Source organism: Mus musculus, chromosome 4, assembly GCF_000001635.26.
Source record: "Mus musculus strain C57BL/6J chromosome 4, GRCm38.p6 C57BL/6J".
Taxonomy (NCBI): domain Eukaryota; kingdom Metazoa; phylum Chordata; class Mammalia; order Rodentia; family Muridae; genus Mus; species Mus musculus.
In genome coordinates this window covers 21675689-21687935 of record NC_000070.6, presented here as the reverse complement: position 1 = coordinate 21687935, position 12247 = coordinate 21675689, and the positions used below count along the sequence as shown (strand labels likewise).

Sequence of the window (12247 nt, the reverse complement as noted above, 5' to 3'; positions counted from 1 at the left end):
AGGGCTAGGGAGGCGCCCCGAACCCAGGCACTGCGCTCGCCCCCTTCTCGCTCTCAGTGCCGGATAGTTAAACTAGGTGTCATCCGGAGTAGCCAGGCCAGAGGTTAGAGGGACATGTTCATGGCTTAAATTTATTGCCCTGGACTCATCGGAAAGGCTTCCTCAGCCGCCCCCCTCCACTTCCCTCCCCCCTCCCCGGTTTTGCCATTCATAGGCCCCCGAGATCAAAGGCTCTCTTCTATCTCTGGAGGATAGCCTTCTTTACCGTCAGAGAAGCAATTGGAAGGTTGAGCGTGAAACTTAGAGGTTGCCATCTTAGAAACTAGTTTCCGGCAAGGCTCTGTGTAGTCACAAAAGGCATGGCTATTCAAGTCCCACCAAGAGGTTCTCTCCTGTCTCACGCAGGTGTACCTACATAGACCTGGGAGTGGACACCGAGTCTGTCTTCTTTGTGTCCCTGCGTGGCCTTGTCTTCATTTGCGTAGACCTGAGACCTTTGACCTGGCCTGGCTTTCCCATTGATGTAAACAACGAATTCTGTGACTTTCATAATGCCACTGGTATGCACTTTGCACTTATCCAACAAACTGGGGTGAACAGCAGAAAGGGAGGCAAGGAACCCTTTGTATCCACCATTCCCACTTTTCAGGTCTGGAGAACCAGGCTCCAAGGAATTCAGAAAAGGTATCTCGAGTCTTGTGAGCACAAGTTTCCAACAGAGGGCAGCTTAATAAGCGACTTTAAGGGCCCTCTTCAAACTTGCAACAGAGTTGTTACTTTGCTCCCCTGACATCCGGTAGCCAGAGCCTCTCCAGGTTCTGGCGGGATAACTGCAACTTCTTGGTCAAGGCCACAGGGAGGAAGCAGTGAGCGCTTTGCTCAGGGTCCTCTGTTCTACTTTCTGTGAGCACTGGATGAAGTGGGGGGTGGGAACAAGATGGGGGTGAGGACACCACAGCATTGGGGCCTCTGCAGGAGTTTCTTGGTGGCTCCAGTAATGGCAGCGTGGGGTTTGGGGAAAGGTGCCCAGGATTGACCCAAATACCCTCTAGGGCACTCCTTTCCCCGTTGGGAGACGGAGAGATGACTTTGGTGGTGGTGGTTTGCTTTAAAAATAAGGTTTAAAACAATATCCTTTTGGTTATGGAGAAATTAGTGTCAGGACTTTCTAACCACCCCCCCCCCCATTTCAACTTAAAGCAAAACAAGGTTTGAATTGATTGCCGGTGGGAAGACGTGATTAATAATCCCGAAGGAGAACTTCCCAGGTCTTCAACGCTGCAGCTCCATCCGCAGAGCAGATCTCCTACGAAGCTGTTGGCTTTGTGGCCGCTTCCTACTCTCAGAGAAAGTGTGGACCCTGAGTGCTACAGGGAGATGGAGACGTAATACTCAGTTGGCTTTCGCCCTCTCAAATACTTCTGGTGGTTTCATATTTGGGGGTAGATCGAGGTCTAGGAAAGAACTAAAGCGGTTCTAAACTGTGGACTGGCCTGAACCCAATCCCTGAAATGGTACTATGGTCGTTATTTAAAAAGTGTAGGTATTTTCTGGTGTTTTCCCATCAAGTACCTGCCTAATTTCTGTATGGCACACGCCAGAAATCAATAGAAGTTAACAAGTCCTCCAAACAGTCCCCGTCCCTTTGTTTAATCTCCTTTACAATAAAGCCAAGGGGAGAGAATTAAGAATCTTTGAAGTAGACCAAGGCTCAAAGGAATCAGCCAAGTAGACTTAAAGTAGTCACTTATTTCCCAAAACTGGTTTGTCGGTGAACAATAAAAGGAAGTAAAATTTATGGAGAAATTATACAGTGGATTTGTCACTTAAAATATCGTAACTGTCTCAGGGACAATACCCCATGCTGAGGATTAATGGTCCCGCCGGACCTTTGATTCACCAGCGCCTTTTCTTCGCCCTTGACAAATTGGATTTTTAGGAATGGGAAGGTCGCCTGGACCATTGTGTGCTAGCCATTCAGAGGCCTCGATTATGCAGGGGGCTGAGGGAACCACTCCATGTGACCCTCTCGGGTGGGACTCTGCAGCTGCTTCACAGCGCAACTCTCTCACCAAACTCCGCGCCCTTGCGCTCGCAGTGCCAAAAGGCGCCCGCCCGGATTGAAAAGGCGCAGTGCATGCCCGCCCACGTCACTCCGCGGACAGAAGACGCACGTCGGGGTGCGGGTCCCTCCTCTGCATGCGGCTGCTCCTGGTTCTGTCACTTGCGCCCCGTGGAGGACCCCGCGAGCCCCAGCGTCTGCCTGGCGGCGGTGGCAACAATGCACGGAACTTCTCGCACTTCGGCCACCAGCGTGAACGCTGACTGCTGCATCCCGGCTGGCTTGCGCCTTGGGCCGGTGCCTGGCACCTTCAAGCTGGGCAAGTACCTGTCAGATCGCAGGGAACCAGGGCCCAAGAAAAAGGTACTGGGCCATTCTGGATCTCCGTCCCTTGCCTCTCACCTCCTATTTCCCTGATCCAGAAAAAGGGGTAGAGACGAGCAGCAGAGAAAAGGGATACCTGATAAATCTGCAGGACAGAATTATCTGATTATCCTTAGCAAGTCTGATAACTGAGCTGGACGTGGGGCCGGCTAACGGGAGGGCAGAGCTAAGCTGGAACAGACCTTAGTGCGCCAGGGTCTGTAGGTATGGGGGGCCTCTGGGAACCGGTGATTTCTCAGCGCTCCAGGATGTCCTCAGCAAGGTGATGGAGACTCCTAGCTCCCACCTCAGTCTTTGCCTTCCTTGCAAAGGTACCATTTTCGTTGTAGTCATAGGACGGAGAGGACTTTTCTCCTCTTCTCTTTACTAATATGAAGCTTACATTTTTGTTTTAAACAATTTAATTCCATTTCACCGAAGAGATAGTCCTTGGGAGGCTCTTAGATCTGGGAATATATCCCCACTCAAACCCCTTTTGCTTGTAGGTTTGTGTAGGAGATGGAGAGGGGATGAGCAAGGTGATTAATTTTGATGTCTGTTGAGAGGTAGGGGAGCCCACCCTCGAAAGAACACCTAGTTAAACCTTGTGGCTGGCTCTTAGAGTCTGAGGCCCCAGGTACAACTCTCCCACTCTGACCCCCCTAACCTCAACACACCCCCAGGATCCCTGACCAGAGAGGGAAAGTAAAGACTCTTGATCGCAGCGGGTGGGGTGGGGGGCGCTTTAGTAGCCAAGGACTGGCAGACAGCAACCAGGGAATGAAATGGAACGCTTGTTTAAAAGAGAAAGACCTTGGTTTTAGTAACCTCCTAGAGCTTTCTTATAAGAAGTATCTTTCATAGGAGGAGCAGGGCCAGCATCTTTCTCCGGTGCTAGAAAGCCCGGTGTCTCTCATCCCAGGCAACACCGGGTTTTGAAGCTCACCACGCCTCTCTCTTTAAACGCAATTTAATTGCTTTTAAATGGCCTGCTAGCTGCAGGCAAAATTTCTCCGTGCTCGCTTTGTTCTGAGCATCTCACTGCTGAGTTCACTTGCAGCCTAGTACGGTACTAGAGAATCGGGAGGCTGAGAAACAGGGTAGGAGTACTGCATCAGGCTTCAGGACCTGCTTGAACTTAGAAACCACTTCTCTCTCAGTGTTAAGGATCCCAGAACATCACTTAGGGAAGAGCTGGTGAGTTTTGCAATAAGATGCATCCTGGAGCTCTGAGAGGACGCTTTTTCCAGCTGGTGTTTCCAAGGTGTGTGTGTGTGTGTGTGTGTGTGTGTGTGTGTGTGTGTGTGTGCTGCTGTTGTTGTTGTTGTTGGTGGTGGTGGTGATACTGTCTACTATCCAGACTCCTTTATTTTTCCACTCTCTAAGCTGGGGCCCTGAGCAGCTACTAGAGGCTGGGTCAAAGAGAACACATCTGCTTTCCTGAGCTCCGTGGGCTGTAGGATAAACTTTCCTCTGAGCTGTGAGCCTGGCTGTGGCACATTGGGTAATGACCACTGCTTGTATTGCAGGTGCGCATGGTGAGAGGGGAGCTGGTGGACGAGTCAGGGGGCTCCCCTCTGGAGTGGATAGGGTTAATCCGGGCAGCCAGGAATCCCCAGGAACAGACTCTGGAAGCTATTGCAGACTTACCAGGAGGACAGGTACTGTCAGAGCCCCTCATTGTTATTAATTCCAGTTTCATCTACTAATGGTCCCTAAGGCAGCCAAGCATTTCATGAGCAAAGAACTTTGAAAGGCAAGAATTCTCTCCTCAACATCCCAATGACCTTGTAAGGAAGATACTTTTGCTTTGTCATTTAAAAGATGAAGGATGAGATTCCAAGTTATCCAGCAGCATCTCCAGGATCACAGTACCAGTCTTTTAATCTTTATTCCCAGTCATCCAGGAAATAACACAGCACCTTATTTATTTATTTATTTATTTATTTATTTATTTATTTTTGTATCCTAGATCTTCTATCGGGCATTGCGAGACGTCCAGCCTGGGGAAGAGCTGACTGTGTGGTATTCTAACTCCTTGGCTCAGTGGTTTGACATCCCTACAACTGCGACTCCAACGCATGATGAGAAAGGTACTGCTCTGAGGTCTCCCCAACAGCGAGGGTGAGCAAGAGTAGAGTCCAGTTCTCCTGGATTGTGGAAGGTGAACACAGGCCTGAAGAATCTTTCTGTTTAGCTTTGTGGAAACTGAATTCATGCTCTTGACAAGGGAGAGAGGGAACTGCTAGCCTAGAGCTCATAAGCGAATGGTAATAAAAGTAGTAATCTGGTCCCCATGGCAGAGGAATACTCCTTACAAACTTCATGGGTCCTTCCTGTCCTATTTCATTCCGAATGACAAGTATTTACTCACTTAAGACACAATAAAGAAGATTTGATATGCTACAACAACTACATCCTGAATTCTAGACACCAAAGTTACAAGGATTACATCTTGAATTCTAGAGACCAAAGCTTAAACGTAGAATGCTTTTTAAAAGGCACAAGGGTACTCTTTCTCTGTAAGTTTTTCAGGAGAGCAGTGTATTCGATGGCATTTAGAAGCATTATAGAGCTTACAGCTGGTCCCTTGGCAGGTACTAACATCCTTCCTTGAAATGGAATTTATTCATTTCTGTTTAAGTCTACTTAAACAGAATCTGGGATGTCTCCCAGTTTCTTCTCAGATTTATTTGATTCCTTTCAAGCCAAGAGCCAATCCATGCAAATTAAGGCGCAGCAACGAAAAGGAAAATCATTTCAACCCCTCCACACAGCACTGAAGGTCATTTCCTGTGGAAAGAAGGCTGGGAAGAGCTGAAAGACTTAAGGTCTTGAAAGTCCACTCCCACCCTTCACAAGGCATCGCCTGTCCTGATCCCCAACCCCTTGAGAGTTGTTTGAGCATGTTCATTATTTCTCCAAAGAGGCTATTTATTTATAGACAACAAAAAACGTTCCAAAGTATTTTAATAAATCTCCTCCGGAACTGCTGTGCCACGGCCTCCATTTAGAAGCAGGTATATACTGATAAAAGTGTGGTAATTAGCAAACACTACATGCGCGGGACACATTATTCACAGCAATGAGTCATTTCACTTCACAGTGTCACTGTCCTCTGCAAATCAATTCTATTTGTTTAAAAATAGATTGGTATGTCCAATATTTATAAGAATTATACTGATATTGTTTGTTCCCTGAACCACATTCAGATTCTTCTGTCAATAATAAGTACTGCTGTCCTAGGGGGAACTCTCAGACTTGAAACTCCACAACAAATTGTTCCAGCACAGAACACTTTCACATAGGAATGACTAAACAGAAAAGCAACGTGTTTAATCATGTATTCTATTTCAGCCAACTGGTTTTATAAATGCCATAAGCCAAATGATAATAACAAATTTATAATTTTTCCTGTTAGGGAAGGTACATTGTACCTTGAACCTGATATTTTCTAGACTGGGCATGCCTAAAATCTTTAAAATTACATGAAGAGGGAGGAACAAAGTCATTTATGAAGCGTGTTTGGCTCACTTGGCAAGAGTTGAACCTTAGGGTCTGCAAAACCTGTTGATGAAGTTAAGTTGGAAAAGTAATATGTGGAATAACACACACACACACACACACACACACACACACAGAGAGAGAGAGAGAGAGAGAGAGAGAGAGAGAGAGAGAGAGAGAGAGAGAAGCACATATGGACACACTTTTGTTACATTTTGAGAAGAGGAAGAAATAAGTAGGAATATCACCTGTTTTAACAATGCTGGCTAACTTAAGTTAGTTTCATTTCATAGAAAGATTTTTACTGCTCCTTCATTTTTAAGAACACAGCTTACTTGGCTTTGCATTGGCAGAGTCACTCCGGAACAAACAGAAAACTCTTGAAGAACTGCTACAAAAGACCTTATGAATTTCAGACACCCCCCCCCCCCCAAAAAAAAAAAAACTAAGGGGTCACTTCTCTTTCCAAGAGTTGTTTTAGTAAAACATCTTTTCTACATAAAATCCTGCTTTTCATAGGCAGCAGGAATATTGAGATGGTTTTGCCTAAGTCTTCAACCAACAACTGAGATAGACTGTTATAGATAAATCCTTATCTCCGCATTTCTCCCAGGTCTCCTTTGACCTCTTGTGGAATAAACTCCGCCCACCCCTCCTTGAGCTTGTTACGTAGCCCCGGCTGGTCTGGAACTCACTATATAGCTCAAGCTGGCCTCGAATAGCTCAAGTTGGCCTCGAATTCCGAACTCACAAAGATCCGCCCGCCTTTGCTTCCCAAGTGCTAGAATTAAAGGCATGTTTCATCATGACGGGTTCTGTAGCAAGGTTTTAGAAGTATGAGCAGAGGACCTAAAGAGGGAGCATGTAATGTTTCTAGTAAATCTCACAGACCTACAATGTACTTTGGAATTTCCTCATGGTCCAATCAACTTTTCTCACAGACATCTTAAGTATTATCAGTTAATCACTTTAAAAATAAACTGCATTGTATGCACACTAGCACGTAGAAATTAGTTTCTAGCACTCAATTAGTAGCTATCTCATGTACCTGTCTCTGGATTGTGTTTACAGACCCTAGCAAGTCAAAAACAGTTATGTGAGAGACACACAGAATTGACGCTGCACGTGCACACATGCACAGCACTTGTGGTAGAGAAATCTGCACTTTAAAAGGGGGAGGACCTTTCTCATTTTTATATATTTATTAAATGAATTATCTTGCTTAAGTGTTTTCTAAGCTTATATCTGTGCACCTATCTAGGAGTTAATTAGCCACCAGGTAAAACAACAGAAAAGCCAATGCTATGCCATCCTCAGAATATCAGCATCCATTCCAGAATATCAGAAAGTAGTAGTCCCCCCCCCCCAATCCAATTAGATAAAGTTAAAATAGGAAATAAGGGTGCAAACCATCATCCTTATGTGGGGATTCATTTGGTCACGCTCCAGGAAAACCTCAAGCAAATATTTTAAGTCTGGGAGGGGGTGAAAGGGCGGAGAGAGGACACAAAAGACATTGTTATATGAAAAGGAATGATTACATATGGCCCATACATACAGGATATTGTCTCGCCTGGTAATGAGGCGCTCACGACTATTAGATTGGCCTTTGTTCAGTTTATCCAAACTCCTTGACATACGCCACCTATTCTGTAAACGCCAACAGATGGGCACAGGCACAGCACAGCCTCAACACTTGATTTAAGGCAACAGCTGCTCTCTGTTCTTCCAGGCTAGCCTTCCTGAGCAGGGCTCTTCCAAAGGAGATTTACTGTGAGGGCTTGGTGGAAATCTTCACTGGAAAGGTCCAGGTCACCTATTTTGCTCTTTAAGTAGGCCTTTGAGGATGGAAGTGACAAGGGTTGGCCATTTACACGCCTTGGGAGGTTCTTGATAGGGTTGCTAAACTTTATCTCTTGGCCCTAAGACCTTCATCCTTTACCCTCGCTTCTGCCACCTCGCAGGTCAAACCCGGGCTATGCCTGCTGTGCCTGCTGGGCTGGAGCTTTCCTTCTGGCTCCCTAGCTTCTCACTTGTTACTCTCGCCTTTCTTGCCCAGGGGAGGAGCGCTACATCTGCTGGTACTGCTGGAGGACCTTTCGCTACCCTAACAGCCTCAAGGCACACCTGCGGTTCCACTGCGTCCTCAGTGGCGGCGGGGGCCGTGCTTTCCTGCCCCAGGAGCACGCGGCCCGGCCCGGCGCTTCCCCGGTGGCAGAAGGCCTCGGCCTCCCTCCGAAACCCACCGTCCCGGACTTGACGGCGCCCGTCCAGGCAATCGCTTTGCGACCCCAAGCTCCGGCCGCTCAGCTCGCCCAGGCGTGCGGGGCGCGGGAGAGCATCAAGCGGGAGGCTTCCCTGGCGCCCCTGGCCACCTCCCCGCCGCCGGGCAAGTGGGGAACGCCCAAGAAGGGCAAGGAGCAGCCGGACCGCGCGCACAGTCAATTCCTGGGGATAGTGGGCGGCTCCTCGGGCGGCGGCGGAGGCCTGCCATTCTACCCAGGCGTGCGCTCGGCTTTCAAGCCGGCCGGCCTGGCCCGGGCGGCTGCGCAGAGCGACCCCTACCGGGAAGAGGGCGGCGGCAAGGGACCGGGGCTGGCGCTAGGGCGGCTGCTGGGCGGGGGCCGGGCCGGCGGGCGTCCGGGCAGTGGGGAGAGCCCGGCGGGCCACCACCACCATCACCACCACGCTCACCACCACCACCACCACCATCCCAAGTGCCTGCTGGCCGGGGAGCCGCCGCCGGCGGGCCTGCCGTGTCCCGGGGCCCTGAGAGCCTTCCCCCTGCTCGCCGGCCACCCGGAAGAGGCGTCGGCCTTCAAGCACGTGGAGCGGGCTCCGCCCGCCGCCGCCACCACCTCCCTGCCCTCCGCGCGCTACGCCGCTCTCCCGGCGCCCGGGCTCCCTGTGGAGCGCTGCGCGCTGCAGCCCCTCGACGGCGGCAGCCTCAAGGCTTACCCCGGCGGCGGTGGCGGCGGCGAGTGCAGCCCCCTGCCCGCCGTCATGCCGGCCTTCACGGTGTACAGCGGAGACCTGCTCTACGGCCCTCCGGCCGCCTATTACCCTCTCAAGCTGCACTTGGGCGGGCTGCTCAAATACCCCGAGTCCATCTCCTATCTGAGTGGCCCCGCGGCGGCAGCGGCGGCGGCGGCAGCGGCAGCGGCGGCGGCGGCGGCGATCGGGCCGGCCGAACTGGGCTCCCTGGCCAGCATCGACCGCGAGATCGCCATGCACACACAGCAGCTGTCCGAGATGGCAGCCGGGAAGAGTCGCGCCCGCCTGGACTCGGGGACGCTGCCTCCAGCCGTAGTGGCGGCGACGGGCCCCGGGGGTGGCGGCGGTGGCGGGAGCGCGGCAGGCAAGCCCAAGACAGGCCACTTGTGCCTCTACTGTGGCAAGCTGTACTCGCGCAAGTACGGGCTCAAGATCCACATGCGGACGCACACGGGCTACAAGCCGCTCAAGTGCAAAGTGTGCCTGCGGCCCTTCGGCGACCCCAGCAATCTCAACAAGCACATCCGACTCCACGCCGAGGGCAATACGCCCTACCGCTGCGAGTTCTGCGGCAAGGTGCTGGTGCGCCGCCGAGACCTGGAGCGTCACGTCAAGTCCCGCCACCCAGGCCAGAGCCTGATGGCCAAGGCGGGCGACGGCCCGGGCCCGGAGCCCAGCTATGCTCTGGAGCCTGGGGATCCCAAGAGCGAGGACAGTGATGTGGATGTCTGCTTCACTGACGATCAGAGCGACCCCGAGGCTGGGGGTCGTGGCGAGCACGACTCCTAACGCGCCTTCCAGGGACTGAGCAGGGACGAGGACACAGTAGAGAGTGAAGTGGGGACAAGAAGGGCTTCATTGATATTGTCGCAATTCTGGGGATGGTGTCGGATTAGGAACAGTGAGCCGCTCCAGTTCTCGAGTGGAGCAAAGTTTAACGAAGGGTTGAAGAAACACAGCCAACTAACAGCACATAGGTTGTGGTTCTCTATCATTAAGACCCCTAGACTCTGGCATAGCCTCTCATTCTGAAAGCATTCTGGCCTTGAGGTTCAGGATCACGTCAATATAAGCATCTCAGTGCGCTCAAAGGTGATGATTTTTACTGCCACACATTTTTAAAACGCTCTTGTCTGTGGAGGAAATCGTGCCTTTTGAAAAGATGTTCCGTGTGAATTTTATGTTAAGCATTTCACTGCATAGCAAGCAAAACAGTAGATGTGACACCCACACACCTGTTTCCGTTTCCTATCTGTTCTCCTGTCAAAGAACACTCCTTGCCACATTGAGTATATCGTGGTAGTGGATGTATAAATTGGTCAAGTTGCAATTATTTATGAGAGAATAATGATAAATGTAAAATGACGCATGAATATAAGAGCACGCAATATATAAATTTAAAAAATCCTATTTGGTAGAGTCCAAATGTTTATGTTGTTTTATAATGAACGATGTACAGTGGATACAGTACTTTGCCCTTGCTTCCATTTTGTGCAATCTGTAAGAATAATAAAGATACAAAGGAGAGTTCTATTACTTGGCTACTGCAGAGGACCCTTTAAAGATATAGTTTAATTTGAAAACAACTTCTGAGGAGACTTGACAACATGATAAGCCACAGAAGATTTATATTATTCGCAGAATAAATGTTAGTTAGGGTTTTATGGAGAACAGGCAAAACCCATTGGTTTCTAAAACCATTGTTAATCATGCTAAGTGTTTTTATGCTGACTCCAAGGACCTTCCAGAAAAAGCTTACAAGTCTCTGTCTCTGTCTCTCTCCCTCTCTCCCCCTTACTCCTTAACATATATTTCCTTGCACAAAGAATTAGGGAACTAAAATCAGTATTTCTTGTTGTTTACCATTTTGACAGATTTTATCATGGGGATTTAAGAGGAAATAAGAGGAACTTATTATGAGTCATACACTTTAGTATTCATTCAACAAACACTGAAGGAGGACCTATTTAATGGGAGGTGCTTAAGTTCCCCCTCATTTTGTTCTCCCAGCAACTTTGTGCTGCCAGTTTTGGGCCCATTTTACAGAAGAAAAAATGTCACAGTGTACAGACAATAATTAGAATAACAAACTGTTAGCAGTGAAATGTATTCACTATGTTTAAGAAGTGTGGTTAGAGATACATTCTGGGAATGTTTGCCCCTCTCCTTTTAGAAGTAGAGAATTAGACTCTTAGTTAAAGGCAGGTACACTGAGGACTGAGGTGTGCAGCAATTTTCTGAGTTTGATTTAAAGAATTTGTTAGCTCACTGGAAGCTCTGGGTAAGACTCTGATGGCCATGTTTATCCTGCCAGGAACACCCCCCCTCTCTCTGCATATCACAACCAAGAACATATGATTTCTATTATTTTCTATTAATGGTGATCTTCAAAAAGACTCCTATGAGAAGATGTGAAGATGTATGCTGGAAAATATAAACTTTCAGTGTTAGCTGGTTAGACATTGTTTTCTTGTGTAAGAGAAAGCATAAAGGGGTGTGGAGAAACAGACAGACACACAAACAAACACACACACAGACACACCCAGACACACACACACAGAGACAGCGACTACTCTTGTGGACATAGCGGTAAATATACATTTGTTGAGGAATTATTCTGGCCAGAAGCATAGGTTACTTGCATTCCTTTCCTCTCCATAAAGCAGGTTTGGGATGATCTTGATACTCGTGTTTTATCATTTGCTTGCTAAACTTAGGTTTCCATAATTCAGTTTTCACTACAAGTTTAGTGATCATCTTTTTGTACTTTGTAGTCTTGTCTTTTGTAATTCTTGTCACTTGAAAGCAGATTTATCCTTGGATAGAAAGTTGAAAAGACTTTTTTTCCTTCTGAAATCAGATTTTGTAAGTGCTCAGGGAAAGTGAGCTCCCAGATTTGAAACCCAGGGAATATCCAATTAGCTCTATTCCTGTACCTTATCTCTCTAGCTCAGTTAATTGTAGTAACTCTTGTTTTGTGAGAAAATAGTCAAGAGACAGCCAAGATAAGATTTGTTTGGTTAAATGAAATACATGGAGAATTGAAACAATTTAATAAAACAAAACCACAGCCACCTGTTTCTTCCTATTAGACTGGATTGCAACATTAAAAATAAAACAATTAAACATAGATTTACAAAGCTCTTAATTGCGGCTTGTTTGTAGTTCTCTATAGGTTGACTAAGACAATCCCCCTGTTTGCTCCAATTCTAAATACATAGATAATTAACGTCATTATTTATCTGTATGTCATAGTCAAATCAGTAAAACACAATCAGCTAAATGAGTCTCTCTCTCTCTCTCTCTCTCTCTCTAAGTTTTTGA

The 12247-nt window shown here is 48.1% G+C and overlaps 1 protein-coding gene across 3 annotated transcripts; it reads left to right on the top strand.

Moving 5' to 3' along the window:
- Window positions 1-1972: 1972 nt before the first annotated feature.
- On the top strand, window positions 1973-12071 carry Prdm13 (PR domain containing 13). 3 transcript variants are annotated; one of them, NM_001080771.1, is made up of 4 exons: window positions 1973-2425; window positions 3955-4086; window positions 4398-4518; window positions 7989-10456. In NM_001080771.1, the coding sequence occupies exons 1-4, from the start codon at window positions 2138-2140 to the stop codon at window positions 9710-9712; spliced, it is 2265 nt and encodes a 754-aa protein (NP_001074240.1). In that variant the 5' UTR covers window positions 1973-2137; the 3' UTR covers window positions 9713-10456. The 3 variants fall into 3 exon arrangements, with proteins under 3 accessions (NP_001074240.1, XP_006537870.1, XP_006537869.1); XM_006537807.2 differs by lacking the exon at window positions 1973-2425 and adding an exon at window positions 2441-3622 and having other exon boundaries at window positions 7989-12071; XM_006537806.2 differs by lacking the exon at window positions 1973-2425 and adding an exon at window positions 2441-3689 and having other exon boundaries at window positions 7989-12071.
- The last annotated feature ends 176 nt before the right edge of the window (window positions 12072-12247 follow it).

Bases quoted from the DNA above. Each gene is read 5' to 3' on its own strand.
- Prdm13 (NM_001080771.1), top strand. From the start codon at position 2,138: ATGCCCGCCCACGTCACTCCGCGGACAGAAGACGCACGTCGGGGTGCG. The intron at 2,426-3,954 runs GTACTGGGCCAT...CTTGTATTGCAG, and splicing joins AACCAGGGCCCAAGAAAAAG to GTGCGCATGGTGAGAGGGGA. The intron at 4,519-7,988 runs GTACTGCTCTGA...TTTCTTGCCCAG, and splicing joins TCCAACGCATGATGAGAAAG to GGGAGGAGCGCTACATCTGC.